This window comes from Chiloscyllium punctatum, chromosome 4 (assembly GCF_047496795.1).
Source record: "Chiloscyllium punctatum isolate Juve2018m chromosome 4, sChiPun1.3, whole genome shotgun sequence".
In the NCBI taxonomy this organism is placed as follows: Eukaryota; Metazoa; Chordata; class Chondrichthyes; order Orectolobiformes; family Hemiscylliidae; genus Chiloscyllium; species Chiloscyllium punctatum.
Genome location: NC_092742.1, coordinates 52520856 through 52547728, shown reverse-complemented (window position 1 = coordinate 52547728; position 26873 = coordinate 52520856). Strand labels below are relative to the sequence as shown.

Below are 26873 nucleotides of genomic sequence, written 5' to 3'. Positions count from 1 at the left end.
AGGCACTCTGCCTGTATTCCTGATAAAGGGCTTTTGGCCGAAACATCAATTTTACTGCTCCTTGGATGCTGCCTGAACTGCTGTGCTTTTCCAGCCCCACTAATCCAGAATCTGGTTTCCAGCATCTGCAGTCATTGTTCTCACCTACCAATTCTTAGCACCCTGGGAACTATCACAAATCCTACATCCCTGAGAGTTCTCATGTTCCTGCTGTGTGTGAGGGTTCAAAGTCTTACAAGGATAGTTACTGGGAGACAAGACATACCCTCTGCGGCCATGACTCCATTGTACAATATCCTGACTGAGGCAGGGGGTCGTTACTATGCAGCGTGTTCTTCCATCAGGACGATGGTGGAGCAGACAATAGGCCTGCTGAAGACAAGCTTCATATTGTTTGAAACACTCTGGTGGTGTCTGGCAGTATACTCCAGAGAGGATTAAATAATCCCAGTTTGCTGTACTCTGCACTCCTCATTTCCCGTCTGCCCACATTATCCCAATCCCAAACCACCAACTTGGCACCACCCTCCTGACCTGTCCCATCTACCTGCTCCACCGTCCTCTCCGACTTATCATCTTCTCCCTCACTCTTATCTACCTATCACTTTCTCAACTACCTTCCCCCAGCCCCATCCCCACCCCCACCCCCTCCCCCTCCCATTTATCTCACCACCCTTTCGGCTCCCAGTCTCATTCCTGATGAAGGGCTTCCTGCTCCTCAGATGCTGCCTGACCTGCTGTGCTTTTCCAGCACCACACTTTCGACTCATTGTACCTGCACTAAGCAGGCAGCCAACAGTTAAAATGTTTCTTGTATTTCATCTCAATGTTACACACAAGATGTTATTTAAACATGCATATGTATTTATTCACATTCACAATTATATATAAACTTATTCACCAAATCTGGATTGCTATATTCAAAACCATTCAATTCTGGATCACAGATCAGTTTCAGTAACCTGTTGGACAACATTCATGGATATATACAGGACACATGCATTTCATTTACTTATTTTTTTTAAATGACAATGAAGCCTTAAAGAGAGTGCTGTCTCTGAAACATTTTCAAAAGCTGGGAACTATGTATCTCCTGCAGAGTCAGGTGACATGTTTAGATTCCAACATTTTTTCCTAACAAATGTTGTAGCACGATATAAATGATTAGATTTCACATTTCATTTCACATTATACGTTTTTATATAACATCTTTGATGCCAATGATAACATGCTAGTTAGCTTTTATTTTTACAACTGGCAGCTGAGCAGACTCTCAAGTGACTTAATATATTTATTTACAATTCATAGCCATGTGGTTCAGTCCAGTTAGCTAACCCAGCTAGAGTGATAATGGGGGATCTCTAATACTCTTCACTGTACCTAGGCCCAGGAAGGAGAATAGACTATCCCCTATTCCTTCAAATGTTCACAAAAATAGTGGTCTGTGTTGGAAAATAATGATATTTGTCAAGGACAGAGACTGGGATATCACAGCAATTATAGAGACGTGGCTCAAGGATGGACAGGACTGGCAGCTTAATGTTCCAGGATACAAATGCTACAGGAAAGATACAAAGGGGGACAAGAGAGAGTGGGGAGTGCCATTTTTGATAAGGGATAACATTACGGCTGTACTTAGAGAGGATATTCCTAGGAATGTGTTCAGAGAAGTTATTTGGGTGGAACTGAGAAATAAGAAAGGGATGATTACCTTATTTGGATTGTGCTATAGACACCCTCCAATAGTCAGCCGGAAATTGAGAAACAAATTTGTAAGGAGATGTCAGTTATGTGTAAGAATAACAGGCTGGTTCTGGTCAGGGATTTCAACTTTCCAAACATGGACTAGGATCGTCATAGTGTTAAGGGTTTAAATGGAGAGGAATTTGTTAAGTGTGTACAGGGCATTTTCTGATTTAGTATGTGGATGTACCTACTACAGAAGGTGCAAAACTTGACCTACTTTGGGAAATAAAGTAGGGCAAGTGACTGAGGTGTCAGTGAGGGAGCACTTTGGGGCCAGCAACCATAATTCTATTAGTTTTAAAATAGTGATGAAAAAGGATCTGAAAGTTGAAGTTCTAAATTGGAGGAAGGCCAATTTTGACGGTATTAGGCAAGAACTTTCAAAAGTTGATTGGGTGTGGATATTTGTGGGTAAAGGGAAGGCTGAAAATCGGGAAGCTATCAAAAATTAGATAACGAGAGTCCAGAGACAATATGTTCCTGCTGGTGTGAAAGGTAAGACTGGTAGGTTTAGGGAAAGCTGAACAACCAGACAGATTGAGGTTTTGGTCAAGAGAAAGAAGGAAGCATATGTCAGGTATAGACAGCAGAGATCGAGTAAATCCTTAGAAGAGTGTAAAGTCTGTAGGAAAATACTTAAGAGGGAAATCAGGAGGGCAAAAATGGAATATGAGATATATTACCTTAAGGATAAAAGAGTAACTAGGGAGAGAATAGGACCCCTCAAAGATCAGCAAGGCAGCCTACGTGTGGGACTGCAGGAGATGGGGGAGATACTAAACAGGTATTTTGCATTTGTGTTTACTGTGCAGAAGGAGATGGAAGACATAGAATGTGGGGCAATAGGTGGTGACAACTTGAAAAATGTCCATATTACAGAAGAGAAGGTGGTGGATGTCTTAAAATGCATAAAGTTGGATAAATCCCCAGTACCTGATGAGATGTAGGAGAAAGTGAGGACTGGAGATGCTGGAGATCAGAGTCATGAATGAGGTGTTGGAAGTGCACAGCAGGTCAGGCAGCATCCAAGGAGCAAGAGAATCGCCATTTCAGACAAGAGCTCTTCATCAGGAAAGCACCCCACTCTCGACCATGATCAGATGTACCCTAAAACTCTGTGGGAAGCTAGGGAAGTGATTGATGGGCCTCTTGCTGTGATATTTGGATCATCAATTATCACAGGTGAGGTGGTTGAATACTAGAGGTTGGCTAATGTGGTGCCACTATGTGGTAAGGAAAAGCGAGGGAACTTTGGACCAGTGCGTCTGACATCAGTGGTGGACAAGTTGTTGGAGGGAATCCTGAGGGACAGGATTTCCATGTATTTGGAAAGGTAAGGTCTGATTAGGGATAGTCAACATGGCTTTGTGTGTGGGAAATCATGTCTCACAAACTTGATTGAGTTTTTTGAAGAAGTAACAAAGAGACTTGATGGGGGTGGAGTAGTGGATGTGATCTATATGGGCTTCAGTAAGGCTTTCGACCAGGTTCCTATTCATAGACTGGTAAGCAAAGTTAGATCACATGGAATACTGGAAGAACCAGCCACAGAGAGTGGTGGAGGGTTGTTTTCAGGCTGGAGGCCTGTCACCAGTGGAGCGCCACAATGATTGGTGCTGGATCCAATGATTTTTGGCATTTATATAAATAATTTGGATGTGAACCTAGGAAGTATAATTAGTTAGTTTGCAGATGACACCAAAATTGGAGGTGTAGTGGACAGAGAAGAAGGTTACCTCAGAGTACGACAAAATCTTTATCAGATGGGCCAATGGGCCAAGGAGTGGCAGATGGAGTTTAATTTAGATAAATGTGAGGTTCTACATTTGGGAAAGGCAAATCACACTTAATGATAAGTTAATAGGAAGTGTTGCTGAACAAAGAGACCTGGGAGTGCAGCTTCATAGTTCCTTGAAAGTAGAGTCAAAGGTAGATAGGAAAGTGAAGAAAGTGTTTAATATGCTTGCCTTCATTGGTCACGACATTGAGTATAGGAGTTGGGAGGTCATGTTGCAGCTGTACAGGATATTGATTAGGCCACTTTTGAAATATTGCTTGCAATTCTGCACTCCCTCCTATAGGAAGGATGTTGTGAAACTTGAAAGGGTTCAGAAAAGATTTACAAGGATGTTGCCAGTGCTGGAGGGTTTGATCTATAGGGAGAGGCTGAAGATGCTGGGGCTGTTTTCCCTGCAGCATAAGAGGCTGAGGGGTGACCTTACAGAGGTTTATAAAATTGTGAGAGGCATGATAGAGTAAATAGACAAGGTCTTTTCCCTGGGGTGGGGGAGTCCAGAACTAGAGGGCATAAGTTTAGGTTGAGAGGGGAAAGATTTGAAAGGGACCTAAGGGGCAACTTTTTCGTGCAAATGTTGGTGCATGTATGGAATGAGCTGCCAGAGGAACTGATGGAGGCTGGTATAATTACAACATTTAAAAGACATCTGGTTGGATATATGAATAGGAAGGGTTTAGAGGGATATGGGCCACGTGCTGGCAAATGGAATCAGATTCATTTAGAATATCTGGTCAGCATGGACGAGTTGCATTGAAGGGTTTGTTTCCGTACTGTACATCTGTATAATTCTATGACACTAAGACAGATTTCCCTTCTGCTATAATCCCTCCCTCAGAACCTATTGATGAGGGCACACGAAGACTGGCCACTTTGTTAAAATATTGGAGAGTTATTGACACACAAGTTTACCCTTGTATGACACAAAGCCTTCAGAAAGGAAAAATAAAGGCATGGAAATTGGAGAAAGAAACAAATATGTAAATATAGTGCCTACATAATAACAACAAATATTCTCTAGAATTACGTATGTAAGTAGAAGATATAACAAGGACTTTAAACCATATGTAAAGAGCGCACTTACTATTTCACAGAATGTCAAGCGCATAGATTCGTCAAAATGAATAATTAAAATATTCATCTATATTATGTGGATGCAATAGTAACATCACTAGTGTAACTATTTGAACATTGAGAAGATTTAAGATTTCCAAATGTCTCTCTGTGACCCGTAAAAATTGAAGCTCTTTGACAGAACAACCCCATACTGAATTTTACCCTCTTTGTAGCCAGAATCAAGCCTTGCTAGGGCAGTAAAGGGCTGAGATATTTTGCAGAAATTTTGGTTTTCTGGATTAGCATTGCTTTTAGTCCCCAGTAAAACTGCATATGAAACGATTATCTCTTAGACAGTCCCTCATAATTCAGGATGACTTGCTTCCATTCCAGTTTGATGCGTTCTGAGATGATTCAAAAGTTTAATACACAATCTGCAGATTTCGCATTTGCAGGACAGGTGGTTCATGAAGGGTTGGGTTATTGGGAGATCTGTGCACCATGTTGAGTGTCTCGACTTTGCCTACCTATGATCTTGATGTAGTCTTTCAAAGTGCACGGTGCCTTCTCAAATGAATTACATTTTGATAGGTTTGTGGAATTTTTGACCTCTTTAGGGATGCTTTCAGGGCATATACCTAAAATTTTCCATTGTCCTCCTGTGAGTCTCCCGTCATTACAGAGTTCCAAGTACAGTAGCTGCTTTTAGAATTGAAAGCAGGCTAGAGCTTCAATTTTGTCTACAGATGAATCATTGTGAGAAGGAGCTTAGTCCAGAGTGCCATTTATATTTGAAATTCAGACTGACCTAAAAAATATCAATCAACTTAGAATGACTCTATGTATTAAAGACAAATGTAGGCCCTCAACAGTGCATTCTGGACAGCAGTTAGATGCACTTGATGGTAACAAACATACATGCGTTAGGCATGTAAACCTATCAGAAAACATATCTTGCAATTTCCAAGTGATGTGCAACAAGGATATAATTTAATTGCCATATTAGGTTTCTCTCCTCCAGTTCCAATAGGAAAAGTTCCATTCAGAACATTAAAGGTTTTTTTGTTAGGCTATTGGATTTTGTCACTCATGTCTTACTTGATAGGCTTTTCTGTAATTGGACAAATCAAAGGAAGGACAAGACAATAAAAAAATTAGATTAAAGCAGTCTTTAGTGATTTATACTCCAAGATTCCACACGCAGGGTTGGAGGAGAAAACTTGCAACACATGAGAAGTAACTTTCGAAATAAAGAGGTCCTGAATATGATGAAAACCCATGGGTCAACGATTGAATTCACAGATGCAAGCCTTAGAGCAATCAGATCTCCTTCTTCGCTTTCATCAGGAGCAAAAGCACCAATATATGCCCGGACCTATGAAGATGAAAGAAGGTATGATTTAAGAAACTTTCATTATATGAAGCATCAAATTTAAATGTGCTTGACAATAGGAAATACATTAAATGATGCTGTCTTTTAGGTCTTAAGTAATAAAGAAAAGCTGGATTCTAAAATTAATTTATAGAAATAACTGAACAAATTGTGACTTGTTGATCCAGAGAAAGGTTATAGATTCAGAACAAGTTTGCAGTGTTTTAGGCAGTAACCAGATTCCATGTTTTACTTTTAAACCAAAATGGATTTGAAACAACTCATCATTCTACAAGTGTGATTGGGTGATTAGGCACATTCTAAAACTTTTTAGAATTCTGACTTTCTAAAACCGTTCTAGAATTTATCTTTACTCCTCTTTAATAGGAAACATGAGAAAGAACTTCAAACGGACTCATCATAAAAGCCAGAGATTTTTCCCCAGGGCAGGATTGACTGGCACGAGGGGTCATAGTTTTAAGGTGTTAGGAGGAAGGCATAGAGGAGACATCAGAGGTAGGTTATTTACACAGAGAGTAGTGAATGCATGGAATGCGTTGCCAGCAGTGGTGGTGGAAGCAGAGTCATTAGGGACATTTAGGTGACTGTTGGACATATACATGGACAGCAGTGAATTGAGGGATGCATAGGTTAGGTTATTTTATTATAGATTAGGAATATTCCTCGGCTCAATGTTATGGGCCAAAGAGCCTGTTCTGTGCTGTACTTTCCTTTGTTCTATGTTCTATAAATGATTTTGTTTTGCTTTGTGGAAGCCTCGATTCCTCAAAATTAATAGACTGGCATTTTGAGCTAGGAACTACATAGAGAAACCCAGTGAAAAACAGACATTTTGAAGGCACCTTTGAGAACCACCCTCCTTTGTTAAAGGATGACAAAGGGAAATCCCATCTTGAAGAAAGTATCTCATCAGTCAGAAAGTAAGTGAAGGAGAGAGAGAAAAAAAGAGAGACATCTGAAAACAGCTCTTGGTTTGGTGTAAAGAAACTGAGCTGCTAAAAATTCCACATCTGCAGAACTAAAAACCAGGTATTTTCTCTCTTCCAAAATCTTCTGAATTTCTGCTCGATATACACAACAAAACAGCAATTATGCAATAACAGAAAACATTGCAGCTCCTGGATCTGACTTTAAATATTCATCTTTGCATTTCAACAATAAAGAACTCATCCAACAGGCCCTAACAGAAATGTAGTGGGACTGTCTCTTATCTTATAGGTGCATGTTTTAATCACAATATCAAACATTTCTGTTAATATCTTTTTATCCCTAAGTAAACCTTCAGTAATAACTTGTAATAAATTAACCTTAACCCTATTTAAACCAAAAGCTTGAGAGTTGGTCTTCTTTAACTTGAGTCCTTACAAATAAGAGGGGTTTATATTAGTCTACAGTTCATTGACCACATGGTGGATGCACCCGTTGGGCATAAAAGGCTAGGGCTAGCTTAGAGACAGAATACAGAGTAAATCATTTCAGATTGAGCTGAGGAGAAATTTCTTCATTCATAGGGTGGTGAACCTATGAAATTCTTTACCACAAAAGGCTGCTTAGGGTAACACACTGAATATGTTTCAGAAAGAGATCAATTTCTAGGAGCTAAAGGGGTCGAGCAGTAATGGCAAAGGAAAGACATATGGCATTGACAAAAAGGATCAGACATGTTCATGTTGATGGGTGGAGTAGGCACAACAAGCCAAATAAGTTACTTCTGCTGCTATTCATTAAGTATACTGGCATGCTTAAAAAAAAACAAAGACTTTGATTTTGCAGCTTTTATGACCTCATATGTCTTAAAGCATTTCATAGCTGAAAGAATTACTTCAGAGTGTAAAAAGTGACATCACCTATTTTCCTATAAGTTGGTGGTGGTTAAACCTGAAAGTCAGCACATTTTAGGTGGAACTGCATGGGAGAGGTTGAGAAGCTGGGACTTTTAAGGTGACTTCAGGAGGTGCAGGAATTGAACCCATATGGTTGGCATAACCTTATAGTGGAAGGCATCTGTCTAGCCAACCATGCGAACCAGTCACTTTTTGGAATGCAATCACAGTTCTAATAGTAAGAGTTACTGAGACTAATTTGCTGACAGCAGATTACCAAACAAGAATATGATAATAGGAGAAAATAAGTCATCCATCTTGTGTTAGTTGAGGGATAAATGAACAGAAGGGAGACAACATGCATGACTCCCTCTTTCAGCTACCTCCTGAATGATCAAAGTCTCTAGAATAAGCCCAGACAACGTGGCCATGACTGACTTCCTACCGTCTTTAATATTTATGTGGATGCCTGGGTGTGTGTGGTGAGTGTGCAAAGTGTAAACTGTGATGCTTGAAGCCTTCCATGACTGATGGGCACCACAGGCACTGGAATGTGGTATCTCCCCTCAAAATGTTATTTTAATTTCAATTTAAGTTTTCTTTGAACTTTTGTTTTTGTTATGATGGACTTAAAGAGCTAGTTCCTCAGTTAATATAAAGAAAAACTGAAATGGGACTTGAACCCACCAATTTTTGACATGGCCTGATTTTCCTTGTTACTCAGGAAATCAAGGTTCAAGATGATTTCCATGTTCCATTTGCTGCTAGAGAGGGGGTAAAGGTCATAGCCCCTGATTTTCTATTGGGGACAGATGGTTAAGGGTAGGCTTGGCAGCCAATTAATGGCTGTGGGGCTAGAAACAGAGGCAGCCTAAAAGAGAGATGGTCCAATTTAAATAGAACATGTCAGCCATTACTACAGCTACCAGCTTACCAATTGAAATGCTGCATACCTTGAAGCTCATCATCAGGAACCTGGGCCACAGTTGCCCTTCAATTTGATGGTGCCAACCTAGAAAATCACTACACAACAGTGAGGAAGAGGAGGACAGTCCTTTGCTCCAAAAATTGGCACAGAGTAAAGCCACCCCCCCTACCATCAAAACAGTATTGATTCAAGGTGACAGAGACAGTGAGCAGATAGTGGTGAGAAGGAACTGGGTCCAGTGCAACAAAGGGCTCAATGATCTTACTTGTTCAGTTGAGGGGAATGCAATAGACCCACAAGACAGGCCTCTGAACATTCAATCTCCAGCAGGCACACCTGAGGCTGCATGATACTCCTAAACAGGAGCGAAGTGCTGATGACCTGTCAGTACTGGCACAAGCAGCCTCGAATGAGGCACTGATCACTTAGACCAACAGTTCTTTGTGTCTGCCTATTTTTGCCTTGCAGGAGAACTGGTTTGCAATGCCTATTAAAGTCCCCAATGGTTGGAATAAGTCCATCCTTGTACACCATCACCACCATGGAGGAGGCAGTCAAGGAGATTGCTAGCCAACCATGAGCATGTTAGGGAAGGTGAAATGAGCATCCTTGATGGTGAGCACAAATAGTTAGTGGAATTCTTAGATGGAAGGAATGCCCTGAAACAGGGCAGGCCCATTGAGCTGGCAAGTCAGCAGGGTTCAGGGCTTTGAGTGCATGAATCCCTCCATTGAGAAAGTAGCTAACCTCATGAAAAGCTATACGGGAATGCAAAATGGCCTGGATTGACAGAGGAGGATGACACACGCATGCTTTGTGAAAGCTGTTGTGGCCACATACCATCTGAACACAGAGAGTGGATGGTCTTTCTGTTGATGGATCCAACTGGCTTCTCACTGGGTTCTTTAACAGGCACTTTGGTGCAAGCAATGATACCTCTCACTTTGCCTGAGATGATCCAGTTGTATGAGATTGAATATCTTGCCCAGCTTTAGCAAACAGGTCATCAGTGGGCTGCAAGATGCATCAGTGTGCAGCTGTTTGTCAGATACCGCTAGGATCTGCAGATAATTCTTTGATGAAGCCAGGGATAAAAATGTTCACGGTTACACTGATTCTGACAGCTACTGGCAATGCACGGTGAGAAGAATTGTAAGATGTGAGGTCACCAGTTCTGCCCTTCTTGCAAAGAATGTTGCTCCTCATCACTGGATCCAAATTCTGAGAATCACAATCCAGCTATTGAGGTGGTCTCCCAGTTGTGTTTGGCAGTTGTGCCCCATTCTTTTATGCCCCCTTGATGACAGGCCTTTAGTTGAGGGTCTGGTTGACAACCCTTTTGTTTCCTGACCACAGAAAGAGGCTCCTCAGTGACCAGCCCAACTGCTGTGCTCTTCTTGACTGTCCCCCCGTTCATGTGTTCACCTCATTTGTTGGGGTGGTCTTGACTGGTTCACACATGGATTCACCTCCATGCTTCTGAGCAATCCAACCCAGAGTGCAACTTGTGCATCTCAACCAAAATCTCAACATTCCTTCAATGAGCTCTTTAACAATCTTAAATACACTGGGTAGTGGATTGAACAAGTTTTCATGGCTGGCTACCTGCAAGTCCTCTGCCTTCATAAAACAGACCCATATTAAATGGATAGGGAGCAGTAGATGGTACTTTCAGTTTGTTTATGATTCTAGGTGCTGAGAAAGTAAGTTATTACCTGCATCATCATCATCTACCAAATCCACCTTTTGGAAGTTATAGAAAACTAGGTCTGAACTTTGTTGTCCCTATTCACCCCCCAGGGTGTCCTGGAAGCAGATTTGTTATCCTGGTACAGCACTAGTACATTATTGTACTTGGTCACTTAGTTGTTTTACCTGGTTACATAAACACCTTGAGAATCTCTGAATATTTACACAGGTAAATGCTTTTAATCAGTTTAAAAAGCACATCTTTCATTGAACAAAAGTGACCAATTTTGCAGATTTGATTCAATAGTAGTTAGTAAGTTTGCAGATGAGTCAAAATGGGAGGTGTAGCGGACAGCGAAGAACGTTATCTCAGAGTACAACAGGATCAGATGGACCAATGGGCTGAGGAGTGGCAGAGGGAGTTTAATTTAGATAAATGTGAGGTGCTGCATTTGGGAAAGGGAAATCAGGGCAGGACTTATACACTTAATGGTAAGGTTCTGGGGAGTGTTGCTGAACAATGAATTCTTGGAGTGCAGGTTCATAGTTCCTTGAAAGAAGAGTAGCAGGTAGATAGGATAGTGATGAAAGTGTTTAGTATGCTTGACTTTATTGGTCAGAGCATTGAGTATAGGAGCTGGAAGGTCATGTTGCAGCTGTACAGTTCATTGATTGGGCCACTTTTGGAATATTGTGTGCAATTTCAGTCTCCCTTCTATATGAAGGATTTTGTGAAACCTGAAAGGGTTCAGAAAAGATTTACAAGGATGCTGCCAAGGTTAGAGGAGTTGAGCTCTAGGGAAAGGCTGAAGAGGCTGAGGCTGTTTTCCATTGAGTATCAGAGGCTGAGGGGTGACCTTATAGATGTTTATAAAATCAGGAGGAGCATGGATAGGATAAATAGACAAGGTCCTTTCCCTGGGGTAGGGGAGTCCAGAACTTGAAGGCATAGATTTAGGGTGAGAGGGGAAAAGGGACCTAAGAGGCAACTTTTTCACACAAAGATTGGTGCATATGTGGAATCAGTTGCCAGAGGAAGTGGTGGAGGCTGGTACAATTACAGCTTTTAAAAAGGCATCAGGATGTGTATATGAATAGGAAAAGCTTAGAGGGATATAGGCAAAATGCTGACAAATGGGACTAGATTAGGTTATCTGGTCGGCATGGACAAGTGGACCAAAGAGTCTGCTTCTGTGCTGTACATCTCTATGACTCCAGTTTAAGATATACACATACATTGAATGTTCCCCAAAACCTGCAATTTCATGGTATTGAGTTTGATCGGGATTGGTACAGAAACTGACTTTGTATCTGAGGGGCCTTTAGCTTATGGTTTCTACAGTGATATGCTCACTGATTACAGATTACAGTACCTCTTCTGATGCATACATCAGAAAATCACACAATTGTAATTCAAAAAATAATGGACTGAAGTTCAAGGGCTGCATATTTGCAATTTCCAGCTTTACATTTCCAGAAATTTCCTATCATGTGACAGAGGCAGAAAAGGAGAATATGTCCAATTTAGTTCCTTGAATTGTTTGTCATTAGGCACACTTTCAGGTCCCTATATCGAGCTGTAAGCCCTTGGTCAAAATTAATCAAGTTTGATGTAAAGAATTTTATACATGGTGCTTTTCCAGTCTTTGTTTGCATTTTCTCTTCCCACACTTCAGCAACCTTATCCTTTTCAAAATGACCTGATTGCTACAGAAAATGAAAGGAAGGGACCAAATGTATAAATATTATTTTGCACCAAGGAATCAAACAACAGTAGGGAAATTTGCTAACAGAAAACAATCTTAAAGTCTTTTTATCTGAATGCACAAAGCATTTTGAATAAAATTAATGAGTGTAAATATCGACAAATGAGTATGGTTTGGTAGTGATGACTGAGATATAGTTGCAGGGAGACCAGATTTGGAAACTGAATATCTAAGGGTACTCAGTGTTTTGGCTGGATAAGCAGGAAGGAAAAGGAGGTGATGGAACTTTACAAAAGTAGTAAAGGAAAAAAATCAGTCTGTAGTGAGAAATGATATCAGCACTGGAGATCAAGATCTAAAAAATTTCTTCTTCCCTTCTTTAAGCCAATTTTCCTATATCTATGTTCTCTGGTTATTGACTGTCCAGCCAGTGAAAAATGCATCTCTTTTTTTCCTCTTATCAACAGGCCTCATAAGTTTGAGCATCTTTATTACATCTCCCTTTAGCTTTACTTGCTTCAAAAAAATGATTCCAGCTTTTCTAGTCTTTTCATGTCACAAAAAGTTAGCATCCAATTTACTACAATTCAAGGTGGTGGTGGTGTAGCAGGGCTGAGCCCAGAGCTCATCCACTCCTCCCTGTTTTCTTTCTTCTCATCTCTTCACTTTTGCTCTCCTTTTTCCTCTGTTTTCTTTAAAGCTCAGAGTGTGGCAGGTTAGGAGGAAGTATCTGGCAGGACAAGCCAGCTGTGGCTCCACCTCAGCCATGTCTCCTGGTGAGCAAGGCTGTGTTTGGGCTGAGCCCATCCACTCCAGGCCCTTTTTTTCTTTTCATCTTCCTCACATTGGAGGGAGACCAGAGTGGTGTCAGTGGGGACTCCTGGTGTGGCTGCAGCAGTAGCAGATTGGGGATGCCTAACTGTGCTAGGCCCAGAGTGGGCACACAGTAGACGTCCTGGAGCCATGTTTGAGACCCCAGCTGATGAAGATGAACTCTACTTAAGTATTTTCTTTTATTCTTTATTTGTACCTCAACATGGCACTGGATTTTGGCAACAGAACATTTTTCACTGTATCTCCCTGGATATATGTGACAATAAATAAATCATTCATGATTCATCAAATTCAGTGGGTAATAGAGAAGGTGAATTGAGTGTTGGCCTTTATTTCAAAGGGAATGGAGTATAAAAATAAGCAAGTCTTGCTCTACAAAGTCCGAATTAAACCATACCTAGATTATTGTGAACAGTTTTAGGCCCCTTATCGAAGAAAAGATTTGCTGGCTTTGGGGGGTAGTCCAGAAAAGGTTCACCAGACTGATTCCAGGTATGGAAGGACTGTCTTATGAGGAGAGGTCGAACAGGTTGAGTCGAACAGGTTGACTCGAACATTAGAGTCAAGAAAAATGAGAGGCAGCTTTATTAAAACATTCACAATTCTTTGGGGACTGGTCAGGGTAGATGTGGGAAGTTCCCCTAGTGGTAGAGTCTGGAGATAATCTCAGAATAAGGGGTCACCCATTTTTGACGGAGGAATTTCCATCATATCTCTGTCAGAGGGCAGTTAGCCTGAGGCATTCTTTACCATAGAGGATTGTAGAGACTGGGTCTAAGATAGACAGATTTTTGAATAGTAAGGGAATTAATGGTTTATAGAGAAAAAGCAGGAAAGTGGAGTTGAGGATTATCAGATTAGCCAGGCTATCATTGAATCGCAGAGCAGACTAGATGGGCTGAATGACCTACTTCTGCCCACATAACTTATGGTCTTATCACTGAAATGATCATTACCCAAAACAGTATCCAGGATCTGAAACCGGATGAAAGTAGCACTCACCCAATCAATAAGTAATGTTGAATTTAGAATTTGACACGTCAATTTGTTGGACATAATAAATTTGCTGCCATTTAGTCTACACTGGAAAAACCAGTTCCAAGCTGAATGAATTCCACTTGTTATTTTGTATTCACTGTTTAGTTTGTAACATAACAATAACTTACTGTTTTATATTCACAGAAGCAGAACCAAAGACGACAAAAAAATCAACTCCATGTCTCAAAGTACTCTAAATCAATGAAGTATTATTTCTGTTGTAATATGAAACTATGTAGCCAATTTGCACACAGCAGATTCCCATGAATAGTTAATGTTATGATGGCTAGGTTGTTTGTTTTTATTATGTTGATTTAGGAATGAGTATGGTGGAAACACTAGGAACATTCCTCTGCTTTTCTCCAAAACAACTCCATGTGATCGTTTCTGTGTACCTGAGAAGGAGGGTATAGTACTCATTTAACATATCATCTGAAAGCAACAGTATAGCACTCCGTCAGTTCTATCTGGAATGTCACCCCAGATATTTCTACTCAAGTTGTACAATGAGACTCAAACCCCAAACGTTTGATTCAAATGTGAGAATGTTCACAATTAAGTTACAACTGATATTTAAAAATTGTGAATGGCAAAAGAACAGACAAATTAATTTCTCATGAAGGCAGTAGAGTCATAGAGTCATTGAGATGTACAGCACGGAAACAGACCCTTCGGTCCATGCCGACCAGATATCCCAACCCAATCTCGTTCCATCTGCCTGCACGCGGCTCACATTCCTCCAAACCCTTCCTTTTCATATACCCAGCCAGAATTGCACTTGTATCAGCCTCCACTACTTCTTCTGGCAGCTCATTCCATACACGTACCACCCTCTGCATGAAGACGTTGCCTCTAAAGTCTCTTATATCTTTCCCCGCTCACTCTAAACCTATGCCTCTAGTTCTGGACTTCCCCACCCCAGGGAAAAGACTTTATCCATTTATCCTATCCATGCCCCTCATGTTTTTATAAACCTCCATAAGGTCACCCCTTAGCCTCAAATCTCCAGAGAAAACAGCGACAGCCTCTTCAGCCTCTTCCTATAGCTCAAATCCTCCAGCCCTGGCAACATCCTTGTAAATATTTTCTAAAACTTTTCAAATTTCACAATATCTTTCCGATAGGAAGGAGACCAGAATTGCATGCAATATTCCATCAGTGGCCTAACCAATATCCTGTACAGCCGCAACATGACCTCCCAACTCCTGTACTCAATACTCTGACCAATAAAGGAAAGCATACCAAACGCCTTCACTATCCTATCTACCTGCATTCCAAGGTCTCTTTGTTTAGCAACACACCCGAGGACCTTACCACTAAGAGCATAAGTCCTGCTAAGATTTGCTTTCCCAAAATGCAACACCTTGCATTTATCTGAATTAGACTCCATCTGCCACTTCTCAGCCCATTGGCCCATCTGATCAAGATCCTGTTGCACTCTGAGGTAATCTTCTTCGCTGTCCACTACACCTCCAATTTTGGTGTCATCTGCAAACTTACTAACTATACCTTTTATGCTCACATCCAAAGCATTTATATAAATGATGAAAAGTAGTGGACCTAGCACCAATCCTTGTGTCACTCCACTGGTCACAGGCCTCCAATCTGAAAAACAACCCTCTACCACCATCCTCTATCTTCTTCCTTTGAGCCAGTTCTGTATCCAAATGGCTAGTTCTCCCTGTATTCTATGAGATCTAACCTTGCTGACCAGTCTCCCATGGGGAACCTTGTCGAACGCCTTACTGAAGTCCATATAGATCACATCTACTGCTCTGCCCTCATCAATCCTCTTTGTTACTTCTTCAAAAAACTCAATCACGTTTGTGAGACATGCTTTTCCACACACAAAAGGCATGTTGACTATTCCTATTCAGTCCTTGCCTTTCCAAATACATGTATATCCGGTCCCCCAGGATTCCCTCCAACAACTTGCCCACCACCGACGTCAGGCTCACTGGTCTATAGTTCCCTGGTTTGTCTTTACCGCCCTTCTTAAACAGTGGCACCATGTTTGCCAACCTCCAGTCTTCTGGCACCTCACTTGTGACTATTAATGATACAAATATTTCAGTTAGAGGTCTAGCAATCACTTCTCTAGCTAGGGAACACCTGATCAGGTCCTGGGGATTTATTCACTTTTATGCATTTCAAGACATCCAGCACATCCTCCTCTGTAATATGGACATTTTTCAAGGTGTCACCATCTATTTCCCACACTCTATATCTTCCATGTTCTTTTCCACAGTAAATACTGGTACAAAATATTCATTTAGTATGTCCCCCATTTTCTGCGGCTCCACACAAAGGCCACCTTGCGATCTTTGAGGGACCCTATTCTCTCCCTAGTTTCGCTTTTGTCCTTCGGATTCTCCTTAACTCCATTTGCCAAAACTATCTAATGTCCCCTTTTTTGCCCTCCTGATTTTAGCTACTTTAATTATACGCCTTAATTTCAAGAGTTTACAGTTTTAACTTCATGATCAAATTCTACCCAAACTATCTAATTTTTTTCATTGTATGGATATTCCATGCAATCCCATATAAAACCCTATATAACAAGATCACTAGATATTGATGAATATGAAAGGTCTTTCAGGTTCTAACAGCTCACCTATTCTGGAAAATGATACTGTACTTTCATTGCTGTATCTAATTATTTCTTGGTGATTCTTGGGACTCCATTTGCCTTCCCTATTACCTGCTGAACTTGGATGTTAACTTTTATGCTGGCAAGAGACAAAAGAAACTGGAACTATTTTCTTCACAGCAAAGAAAGCTAAAGGGAGATTTAATAAAGATGCTCAAAATGATGGGGCCTTTTGATAAGAGGCAAAAAAAGAAATGCATTTTTCATTGGCAGGAGCGTCAATAGCTAGAGAATACAGATTTAGGCAAATTGACTAAAGAACTAAAGGGGTGGTGAAGAACTTTTCTTTGTGCAGCAATCTGTTACGATCCTGCCTTTTCCCCATCATCCTTAATTCCCTTACTGATCAAAAAACTGCCGCTACCTCTGTCAATTGTTGATCCCTCAACTTAAAGAATCTTCCATTAAGAATCTTCCATTAAGAATCTTTTTTTTATATAGATATTTTTATTAGAAATTTAACATTTTTACAAGTTTACATAAATAAACAAAACTCTCAAATCCAAACATTGATATACAATTAAATCAAATATACAATAGCCAAAATTTAACAAAAGAAAAAAACTGAAAAAGAAAAAAAAACAAAACTCAACTTTCTACTAATCTAACCTACAACAAACCAGAGTGTATATTGAAGTCTCTTACATGCTCGGAATGTGTTAACATCAAATGTAATAAAACCCATATTCGTGCGGGATTCCTCTCCTAAGGGGCCCCGGACCAGCCAGGTTTGTAATCTCAATTAAATAAAAGCCCTTGTTAGGATAGCCGAAATATCTGTATTTATGTAATTCAAGAAGGGCTGCCATATTTTATAAAATAATTCGGTCTTTCAGTGCACCATATTTGTAAGGAAGTCAAGGGGAATACATTCCATAATTAATCTGTGCCAATTTGAAAGTCCAGGGGGGCCCTCAGCCACCCAGTTCACCAAAATATTTTTCCTTGCACAGAAAAAGAGAGAATAGAAAATAGTCTCTTCCTGTACATGTCCAGGGAGGGAAAGTTTGAAAAGCCCAAAAAGGAGAAATACAGGGTCCACTTTAATTTCCGTTCCGAAAATTTCTGTCAGGGTACTTCCTATTTTAGTCCAATATCTACGGATCTTATGACACGTCCATAGGCAATGTACAAGAGTGCCCACCTCTATTTTGCATTTGGGACACATTGGAGATGCTCCTGCTTTAAATTTTGCCAATCGAACCGGTGCTATATGGGCCCTATCGTCAGTTGGATAGCCTGGGTTCTGTTACAGATAGTAATTCTTCTAGCATTTTCCCAAATATCATTCCACGTTTCTATAGAGATTTCTAGTCCCAAATCCTGATCATGTTTTAAGCAGATTGTCCATATCTCACGATACTTCATCACATAGTAAATGATAAATAGTACTGATGGAAGATACCCCCACTGGTCGTAGCACTCTACATTCTCTAACTGATTTATAAAGACTATCTAATAACGTAGTCTTCTTCTGTATATAATCTCGAATTTGGAAGTATTGAAAGAGGACTCCATTAGGTAATCCGAATTTCTGACGCAGCTGTTCAAAAGACATCAGGACCCCATCTTTAAATAGGTCCCCTAGACATGAGATACCCCTGGATCTCCAGAGTTTAAAAGTGGCAAGTGTAAACCCCGGTTGGAATCCCCATGCTCCCATTATCGGTGCATAGGGGGATGTTTTATGTGAATTACCCTCATTTTGCCGCATTATATTCCATGCCTTAATTGTGTTTAGTATTATCGGGTTTTTACAGTGATCTGTAATGATTTTCCTCTTGTCTGAAAATAAGAGGTTAATAAGTGGGTATTTTACTTGAGAAGCCTCGATGTCCAACCAGATTGATTGTGGATTAGAAAAGATCCAATCAGCTATGTAACTTAATAGGGAACTTAACTGATATTTCCTAAAATCTGGGAAGTCCAGTCCTCCCCTTGTCTGTGGAAGCTGTAGCTTCTTCAGCTTAATGAGGGGCCGTCTATGATTCCAGATAAAGGAACCCAGCCAGCCAAATAATTTATGTAGAGCCATCCTCGGCAGCATCACCGGAAGCATTCTCATAGGATATAGGAGACGGGGTAGGACATTCATTTTAATTAGTGCTATTCTACCCAGCCAGGAAATTGTAAGGTCTCCCCATCGCTGGAGGTCCTGCCTTATCCTTTCCAGTAAATGCACAAAATTAGCCTTGTATAACTGACCAAATACTGGAGTAATAAAAATACCTAAATATAAGAAACCCTCCAGGGACCAACAAAAGGGAAAAAGGGATCCATCCACTAAATGGGGTGTCATAGCAAGGCCACCCATTGGCATAGCCTCCGATTTTGAAAAATTAATTTTATAGCCTGAGAAAGCACTAAATAACTTGGATTAGGCGAGGTACGGACATCAGAGGATTACTGAGGAATTAAAGAACATCATCTGCATAAAGGGTAATTTTACGTTTACCTGTACCAATCCTCGAGGCCGTTATATTAGGATCAGCTCGTATAGCCTCTGCTAGTGGTTCAATTATTAGCGTAAATAACAATGGCGAGAGAGGACATCCCTGACGGCAGCCCCTATCCACACTGAAGCTGTCTGAACCTAATCCATTGGTAACCACAACTGCTTTGGAATCACTATACAATGTTGAGACCCATTTGGTAAACTCCTGTCCAACGCCAAACCTTTCCAATATGTAAAACAAATATGACCATTCAACCCTATCGAGTGCCTTTTCCAAGTCTAATGAAACTACTACTCCTGGTGTCTTTCCCTGATGGCAGGCTTGAATCATATTCAAAACCTTTCTAATATTATTGGATGAACTACGGCCCTTAATAAACTCCGTCTGATCTTCCTTTATGATATGTGGCAGTACCCTTTCTAGTCTCAGTGCTAACGTTTTAGAAAGGATTTTAAAATCTACATTTAGCAAGGATATTGGTCTGTATGATGTACAATCTTCTGGATCCTTTCCTTTTTTAAGGATAAGAGAGATATTTGCCTCTTTCAGCGAAGGCGGGAGACAGCCCTGACTATATGCATAGTTATACATGTTCATAAGTGGACCAGCCAATATTTCTGTAAATTCTTTATAGAAGTCAGCTTGAAAACCATCTGGGCCCGGTGCCTTACCGCTCTGAAGTTGCCTAATTGCATCAAGTATTTCTTGGACTGTTAGAGGAGCATTTAGGACCGATACCTGTTCCGAAGTTAGGCCCAGAAAGGTCAATTTTTTTAAAAATGACTGCATCCTCCTAGTCCTATCTTCACAATCTTGCAATTTATATAACTCAGAATAAAATTCTCTAAAGATCGCATTAATCTGTTTATGATCATAAGTCAAAATACCCCTATTTTCCTTGATAGACGTAATAGTCTGAGGGGCCTTTTTTTTCTTTGCAAGAAATGCTAAGTATCTACATGTTTTGTCGCCATATTCACATAACTTTGTTTTGCAAATAATATTTCCCTCTTAGCCGTTTGAGTAAGCGTAGTGTTTAGAGCTGTCCTAAGAGTCATAATCCTTTGCAATTTAATAATAGAAGGCCTATCAGCGTATGCTGTTTCAGCTGCTTTTAAGCGAGCTTCGAGCAGACGCTGTTGATCTCCCTTCAATTTTTTCTGGGTCGCTGAATAGGAGATGATCAAACCTCGCGTGTAAGCTTTGATGGTCTCCCACATCATTGATGGGTTGCTAGCCGTACCTGAATTAATTTCTAAAAAAGTTTTAAATTCGTGAGAGAAGTACTTTACAAATTTACTATCTTTCATTAGGAAGGGGTCCATACGCCAATGCCGAGGGGCCATTAAGAATCTTAAACCTACCTTTTGCAAATTCAGAGCTTGATTTCCACAGTTTAAAGAATTATTCCATATCGACATCTTGCATATAGTTTACAATCTTACATACCTCTCCAAAGACAGACCCCACTATTTCATTATCCTCTTTTAGTCTGCCTCTGGGATGGAGTCATTTAATCAGAGGCAATTTCATGAATATTGATAAGGTCATTCTTTAGCAAGTCACAAACATAAGAGGATGCTAAAGTTGTTTTTCCTCTGCTGTTCATGACTCATAAAATGTATCACTTGAGAGAAAAAATATCACTACCAGCTAAGACAGGAAACCAAAATCATATTTCTGAATCCACAGATAAATGCCATACATCACTTAGTAATCTCTGTATAATAAGAAACAGTTTAACATTGGTTTCAAATCAGGCGATCATTTAATCTGGTCTTCAGGATTTTATTCCATGAAATATGACAAACAAGAAAAATGTAAATGTCGTCATTTATTCCAACAATGTACAACCACGTAATTATTTTATTCTTCATCATGTCTATGCTGGCTCTCACCCTTTCTGCCCTGGATATACTGATTTATCCTGAGATAATGTCCTTTGCACACAGAATACATTCCACTAAGTCAGCCAAATGTCCACTGTTCTTTGTGTAAACCTAAGTAGTGAATGTCATCAGGCTCTTCAACTACAGAAGGACTTCATTGCTCAGTATTCACAAATTCCCTTTCAGAAGGCACACTGAATCACAATCAAGAGTAAACAAACTTTTGTTCTCCAGGCTACCAAGTCCAATTGTCATGTCTGTCATTGAAATTATCGAATTGAGCACAGACCAAAAGTCAAAATTCTCTGGACTGTGTAACCAATAGTAATGCTTATGCCAAAATTTCTGACTGTTGTAGTGCTCCAGCAAAGCTCAATGCAATCAGGAGGAACAACACCTCATCTTCCAACTAGGCACCTTTCAGCCCTCAGAACTGAACATTTGTGTTTAGCAACTTCAGAGCACGAACACCTTCCTCCAGGTCTTGCTCTGTATGGATTACTCCCAACACAGCCAACCCATTTTCAACTATTCATTAGCAGCCATTCCCATTCCCATGCTAACTTCCCATTAGCAGCCATTCAGCACTTGTCTCTCTCCTAGCTTATCAGTAACTCAATTTCTGTTTGCTCCCTCTTCCTGGGCATCATCTCCATATGTTCGACTCATGCCCTTCCCCATGCCGCTCAATACCAGCAACCCCAGGCTCCACCAACCACCGTCATCAGAATAAATGCCACCATTCCCCGTCTTCTTCAGTTCTGATGAAGATTCACTGGACTCGAAATGTAAACTGTTTTTCTCTCCACAGATGCTGCCAAACTTAAGTTTCTCCAGCATGCTCTGTTTTTATTTCAGATCTCCAGCAACCTCAGTTTTTATTTTAAACTAATTGTAATAGCAATTTTTCTCCTCAAGTTTTGTTTGTAAAAAGGGAATGGGTTTATATCTGCCAGAAGTTTTTAACAAAAGTTAATGGAATGAGCTGCCAAAGGAAGTGGTGGGAGACTAGTACAATTGCAACAATTAAACGGCATCTGGATGGGATATACGAATAGGAACGATTTGGGGGGGGAGGGGGGATATGTGGGCTGGGTGCTGGCAGGTGGGACTACATTGGGTTGGGATATCTGGTCAGCATAGACGGGTTGGACCGAAGGGTCTGCTTCTGTGCTGTACATCTCTATGACTCTATGACTGTTAAAGTAAGTAGTGTATTACATACAAAGGTAACACCAATGTTGCATGGTCTACATTCTGTATGCAGCAGGATATGTAATGAACATGAATGTAGGAACATAGGATCAGGAGTAGGCTATTCAGCTCTTTGAGCCTGCTCATTCATTCAGTTTGATTACAGTGATTCCATTTATTAACTCTATTTAACTGGCTTCCTAGCACAACTCTGATGTATTGGCCTATCACATTCCATCAACCTCAGAATCAGTTTTCAATTGATCTGGCTTCAACAGATTTTTAAGGAGGTGTGTTTCAAATTCCCATTACCCTTTGTGTGAAGAACTAATATCACCCCAAATCAATTTTAAGGTTATGCTCACATGTTCTAGAGACCCCCACCAGAGAAGATACTGTCTATTTATCCTGTCAACTAATTGATCATCTTAGGCATGACAATTAGATCATTCCTTAATGTTCAATATTCAAGTAATTACAATCTTAGTTTAAGCAACTTTTCCCCACAATATAATCCTTTAGCTCCTGTATCATTCTGATGAATCTGCGCTGCAATCCTTCCAAGGCTGATATATCCAATCTGGCATGCAATGGCTGTAAGTGATAACAGTACTCAAGATGGAGTCTAGTTCTGCTGTTCAAACATGAAATAATGTACACCTCGCCATATTCTAGTCTTCGAGATTAAGGCTGAACTCATCAATCTTTTCATTGTTTTTGTCATTGTCCACTAGCTTTCAGATAACTTCTTAACCTGAACCCTAAATTCATTTGCTCATCAATAGTTTCTAGCTTCCTGCCATTTGGAAATATTTTATCATTTCTTAGATCCAAAATGAATTGACTGACATCTTCAAATGCTGAAAATGATTTGCCACAGTTCTGCACACTTAATCTATCAATGTTCCCTTGCAACATTCTGCTCCTACCTAGACAATTTACTCTGCCACTTAGTGTTCTCAATAAACCAAGATAAAAAAAAAATCTCTACTCCTTCACATTATTTCTAAATATAGTCAACAATTGATACCCTAGGATTGATTCTTGGTTGATATCGCTAACCATAACTATCAATTTAATGCATACCCATTAGGACTCTCTGACTCCTACCTTCTACCCAATTTTCTATCAAAACTAATGTGTTTCCTCATATTCAAGTGCGCTCATAATTTTGTTAACTATTTCCTATGTTGAATCTCAAGTATCTTTTGGAAATCCACACATTATATCCATTGGCACTCCCTTACTTACTATGTTTATTACTGCATTAAAGTTAAATCCAATAGATTCATTAACCATGGTTTACTCAATTCAAAGCTGTGCTGGGTCTTCTAGTCAGTTGATAGTCACTGAATTGCCAGTTACTCTGTCTCTAATAACAAATTCTAGAAACTTCGCTATAACAAACCTCAAACAAATTGGCCTGGAAGCTCCTGTCTAACTGTTCCTGCCATGAGTGGGAAAAAGATTCAGGAATATCAATAAGCCGAATTTCTGAAAGCTCATAACTAGTGGCATGAGGCAATGCATAAGGCAAGTAAAGTAGCTAATATAAAGCTAAAAGAGCAATAGTTTTGTACAAAAAACTGACTAAGATACATTTGGAATGCTGAGCTAACTTTGGTCCTGTGATGGGTGATCTGCAAAAGGTACAATGGATGCTAGGAGAATGATTGCCAAAGTAAAAAATCAGAACTGGCATTTAGTTTATCTGTACTGATGGCAATTTAAATAATTCATGTGCAAACATTTAACAAATATATCAATAGATTTGACAGCCTGGCAGATTGTTCACACACAAATCTGCCAGAAAAAAAATCAATGTTCTGGGATGCATTCCCATGATTGACATCATCGTCAGTTTGCTTAACGATAATAAGGGACACATGATCTAGAAATATTTGATGTCAAAAGGAAAGGCTAAATTCCTCCTGCCAAAGATTTAGCGAAGAGGTTCATATGAGTAGTAAACAAGCAATCTCATTTTCAGTCATTCCATTTTTTTTCAGTTAACCACAACAACGAAATGAACCATCTCACGGCTATGACAGTTGCCGCAAAACTGCTGCGAGTCCGTTCGTTTTGTTTAAAGTCGTGGAACCCAGCAATTCTTCTGCGAGAAAAGGAAATGTTTGGGTTTTTTTGTCTTTTTTCCCCTTCTATATCCAGAAATGTTTTTATGCACCACTGAACGGTCTTTTCCACTGCCAAATCATCCGGATTTTTTTTTAATTGTTTAACCTCTATCGGTCCCGTTTCTGAAGCATAAGCGAAACTTGTTTTGGAACAATCTCCCAGGATAACACCTGTGACCGTGTGGCGCTGGAAAAGCACAGACTGAGACGAGCTCGGATGCCTCCTGACCGGCTGTGCTTTTTCAGCGCCACACTTTTAGACTCTGATCTCCAGCATCTGCAGTCCTCACTCTCTCCTAATACCTGTGACATCCGAGGAGTCGTTAATCTAAAGATGTAACTCACCTTGCTGCATTAAGTACATTTATTAACCTGCCCGCACACTTTCAATGTTACCTTCCGAACAGATACCAGGAAAAATGCAGATTGCCACAATTTTCCAGCCATTGTTATGTAAAACTGCTTCGATTTTTTTTAAACTTTGTCTCCATCTCCGCTCCTGAAGCTAGTTCTTCCAAATAAACCTGTTGGACGATAACCTGGGCATTGTGTCATTTTTAACTTTGTCCACCCCATTCCAACACCGGCACCTGCTCGTCATGTCCATCGACAAAGCCACGGATGCAAGTTGAATGATCTTGTCACCTTCAAAATACCTTTTTTCTTGCAGACAATGTTACATTCTACTACATAATTTATCTACCAACATGAGCATGAACCTCTAAAATCTGCATGGAGTCCGAGACTTCGCCCGTGTATATTCTCCCGAAGTCTGTTACAATCGCCCTCGCTTATTTCCAAGTTTCGCGCCTTTTGAAATTGCGAATATGTTGCGTTTATGAAAACGTGCGCTCCGCTGTGTAGCTCGCTCGTTAAGTGTTTTGTTCGCTTGACGGAGTTTTATTTTAGAAGTAAACCGGACTAAAACAAAACAGAAAAGGAGGTGAACTTACCGTGAGAGGCAGGGAGCAAATGAGAAAGATGATACTCATGAGAACCAAGAGGATGAGATTCTCCATCTCCTCAGAGTGACTGAACTGACGGCGGGAGCGATTAGCCACGCTCAGGTTGGGATTGCTCATCCGCCTTTGTCTCCGGTACATTTTGGTCAAGTTAATAGCAACGGAACTGTTACAGAGTATCACAGCGACGATGAGAACGGCCATGAGGGTGGCGTACAGCACTGAAAAAGACGAGCTCGGTTTACTCATGTTAAAGAAGCACCAAGTACCCGGGCAGTACTGCTTTGTGCTCCCAACTCCCAGCAGGGGCATTGAGCAGAACAGTAGGCAGCAAACGTAAACCACCGGCAAAATGAGGACTGCCAGGCGCTTGGTGAAATGTTCCTGATAAAAGAACGGGTGGCTTATGGACAGCCAACACTCCAGGGCCATGGCGAACAGGATAAACATTGAGGATAAGCCGAAGAAGGACATGGAGAAGGAGAAGTAGTTACACAGGGTGTTGTTACTCCCCATAGCTTTTAAGGTGAGGTTTGAGGCGTAAGAAGCGAACACCACTGGACTAATGAGGCACTTTCCGAAGAGGTCAGTCAACACCAGGCCAGTGACGAGGATGTAAAAGACGGACACCTTTTTGCTGTTCCACTTGTGTTTGCCCAGAATGGCCAGGGCGATGGTGTTACCGAGCAGTCCGGTGCTGAACAGCAAGATGCTGGTCACTACTTTGCTGTCCTTTTGGACATTGTGGATATTTTCACAAGATCCCATCGCTTTAGTCTTTGTCCGGGGGCGCTGAAGTCGGGAAATGTCTTTGTAAAGAACTTTAAGATAAATAATTAGGTTCACCCAGCGGTTTGGAGAGACTTCTGGTGAGGTCCGGCTTTGGTTTCCGCAGAGCTTCAGATGTTTAGTGTTAGAGGGCGAAAGTCAGACCCAGCTCAGCCTCGTCTCTCCCAACCTAATCCAGCCCGTCCTAACCTAGTCTACCCTTGGTAAAAACAATGACTGCAGATGCTGGAAACCAGATTCTGGATTGGAGTGGTGCTGGAAAAGCACAGCAGTTCAGACAGCATCCGAGGAGCAGGAAAATCGACGTTTCGGTCAAAAGCCCTAGTCTACCCTTACCCAGCTCAGCACAGTCTACCTTAACCCAGCTCAGCCCAGTCTCTCTTAACCCAATCTCCCCCGACCCAGCTCTGCCCAGACACTCCTAACCAAGTCTACCCTGACCCAGCTCAGCCCAGTCTCCTTCTCTCTCCTAACCTAACCCAGCCTGTCCTAACCCAGCTCACCAGGTCAGCACAGTTTGTCCCAGCTTCGGCTATTGCGACCCAACCTAGCCTCACCCAGCTCAGCTCAGCCCGTCCCGTCCCAGTCCAGTATGCCCAGCTCTGCTCACGAGATAAGCTTCTCAGCTGTGACAATTTCATTCAGCGGGACCATTGTTTTCCACGTTTAGCAGCCTAACACATCGCGTCAACTCCGTCAGGCAGACCCAACCCAAAGAGAATGAGTTGCGGAGACGTCTCAAGTTTGAGCCGAGAGAGCGCTGCCCTTAATGGGAAAGCATCCTTGCCAT

General features: G+C 40.9%; 1 protein-coding gene across 1 annotated transcript; it reads right to left on the bottom strand.

Moving 5' to 3' along the window:
• Window positions 1-906: 906 nt before the first annotated feature.
• On the bottom strand, window positions 907-26873 carry LOC140476309 (prostaglandin D2 receptor-like). The gene is made up of 2 exons (XM_072568712.1): window positions 25286-26873; window positions 907-5972 (listed from the first exon to the last, which is right to left on the bottom strand). Exons 1-2 carry the CDS (start codon window positions 26060-26062, stop codon window positions 5769-5771), a joined length of 981 nt encoding a protein of 326 aa, XP_072424813.1. The 5' UTR covers window positions 26063-26873; the 3' UTR covers window positions 907-5768.

Excerpts from the sequence above, each read along its gene's own strand:
- LOC140476309 (XM_072568712.1), bottom strand. The coding sequence starts at position 26,062 with ATGGGATCTTGTGAAAATATCCACAATGTCCAAAAGGACAGCAAAGTA. Across the intron at positions 5,973-25,285 it reads TTTGCTCCCTGCCTCTCACG|GTCCGGGCATATATTGGTGC; the intron begins GTAAGTTCACCT and ends TCATCTTCATAG.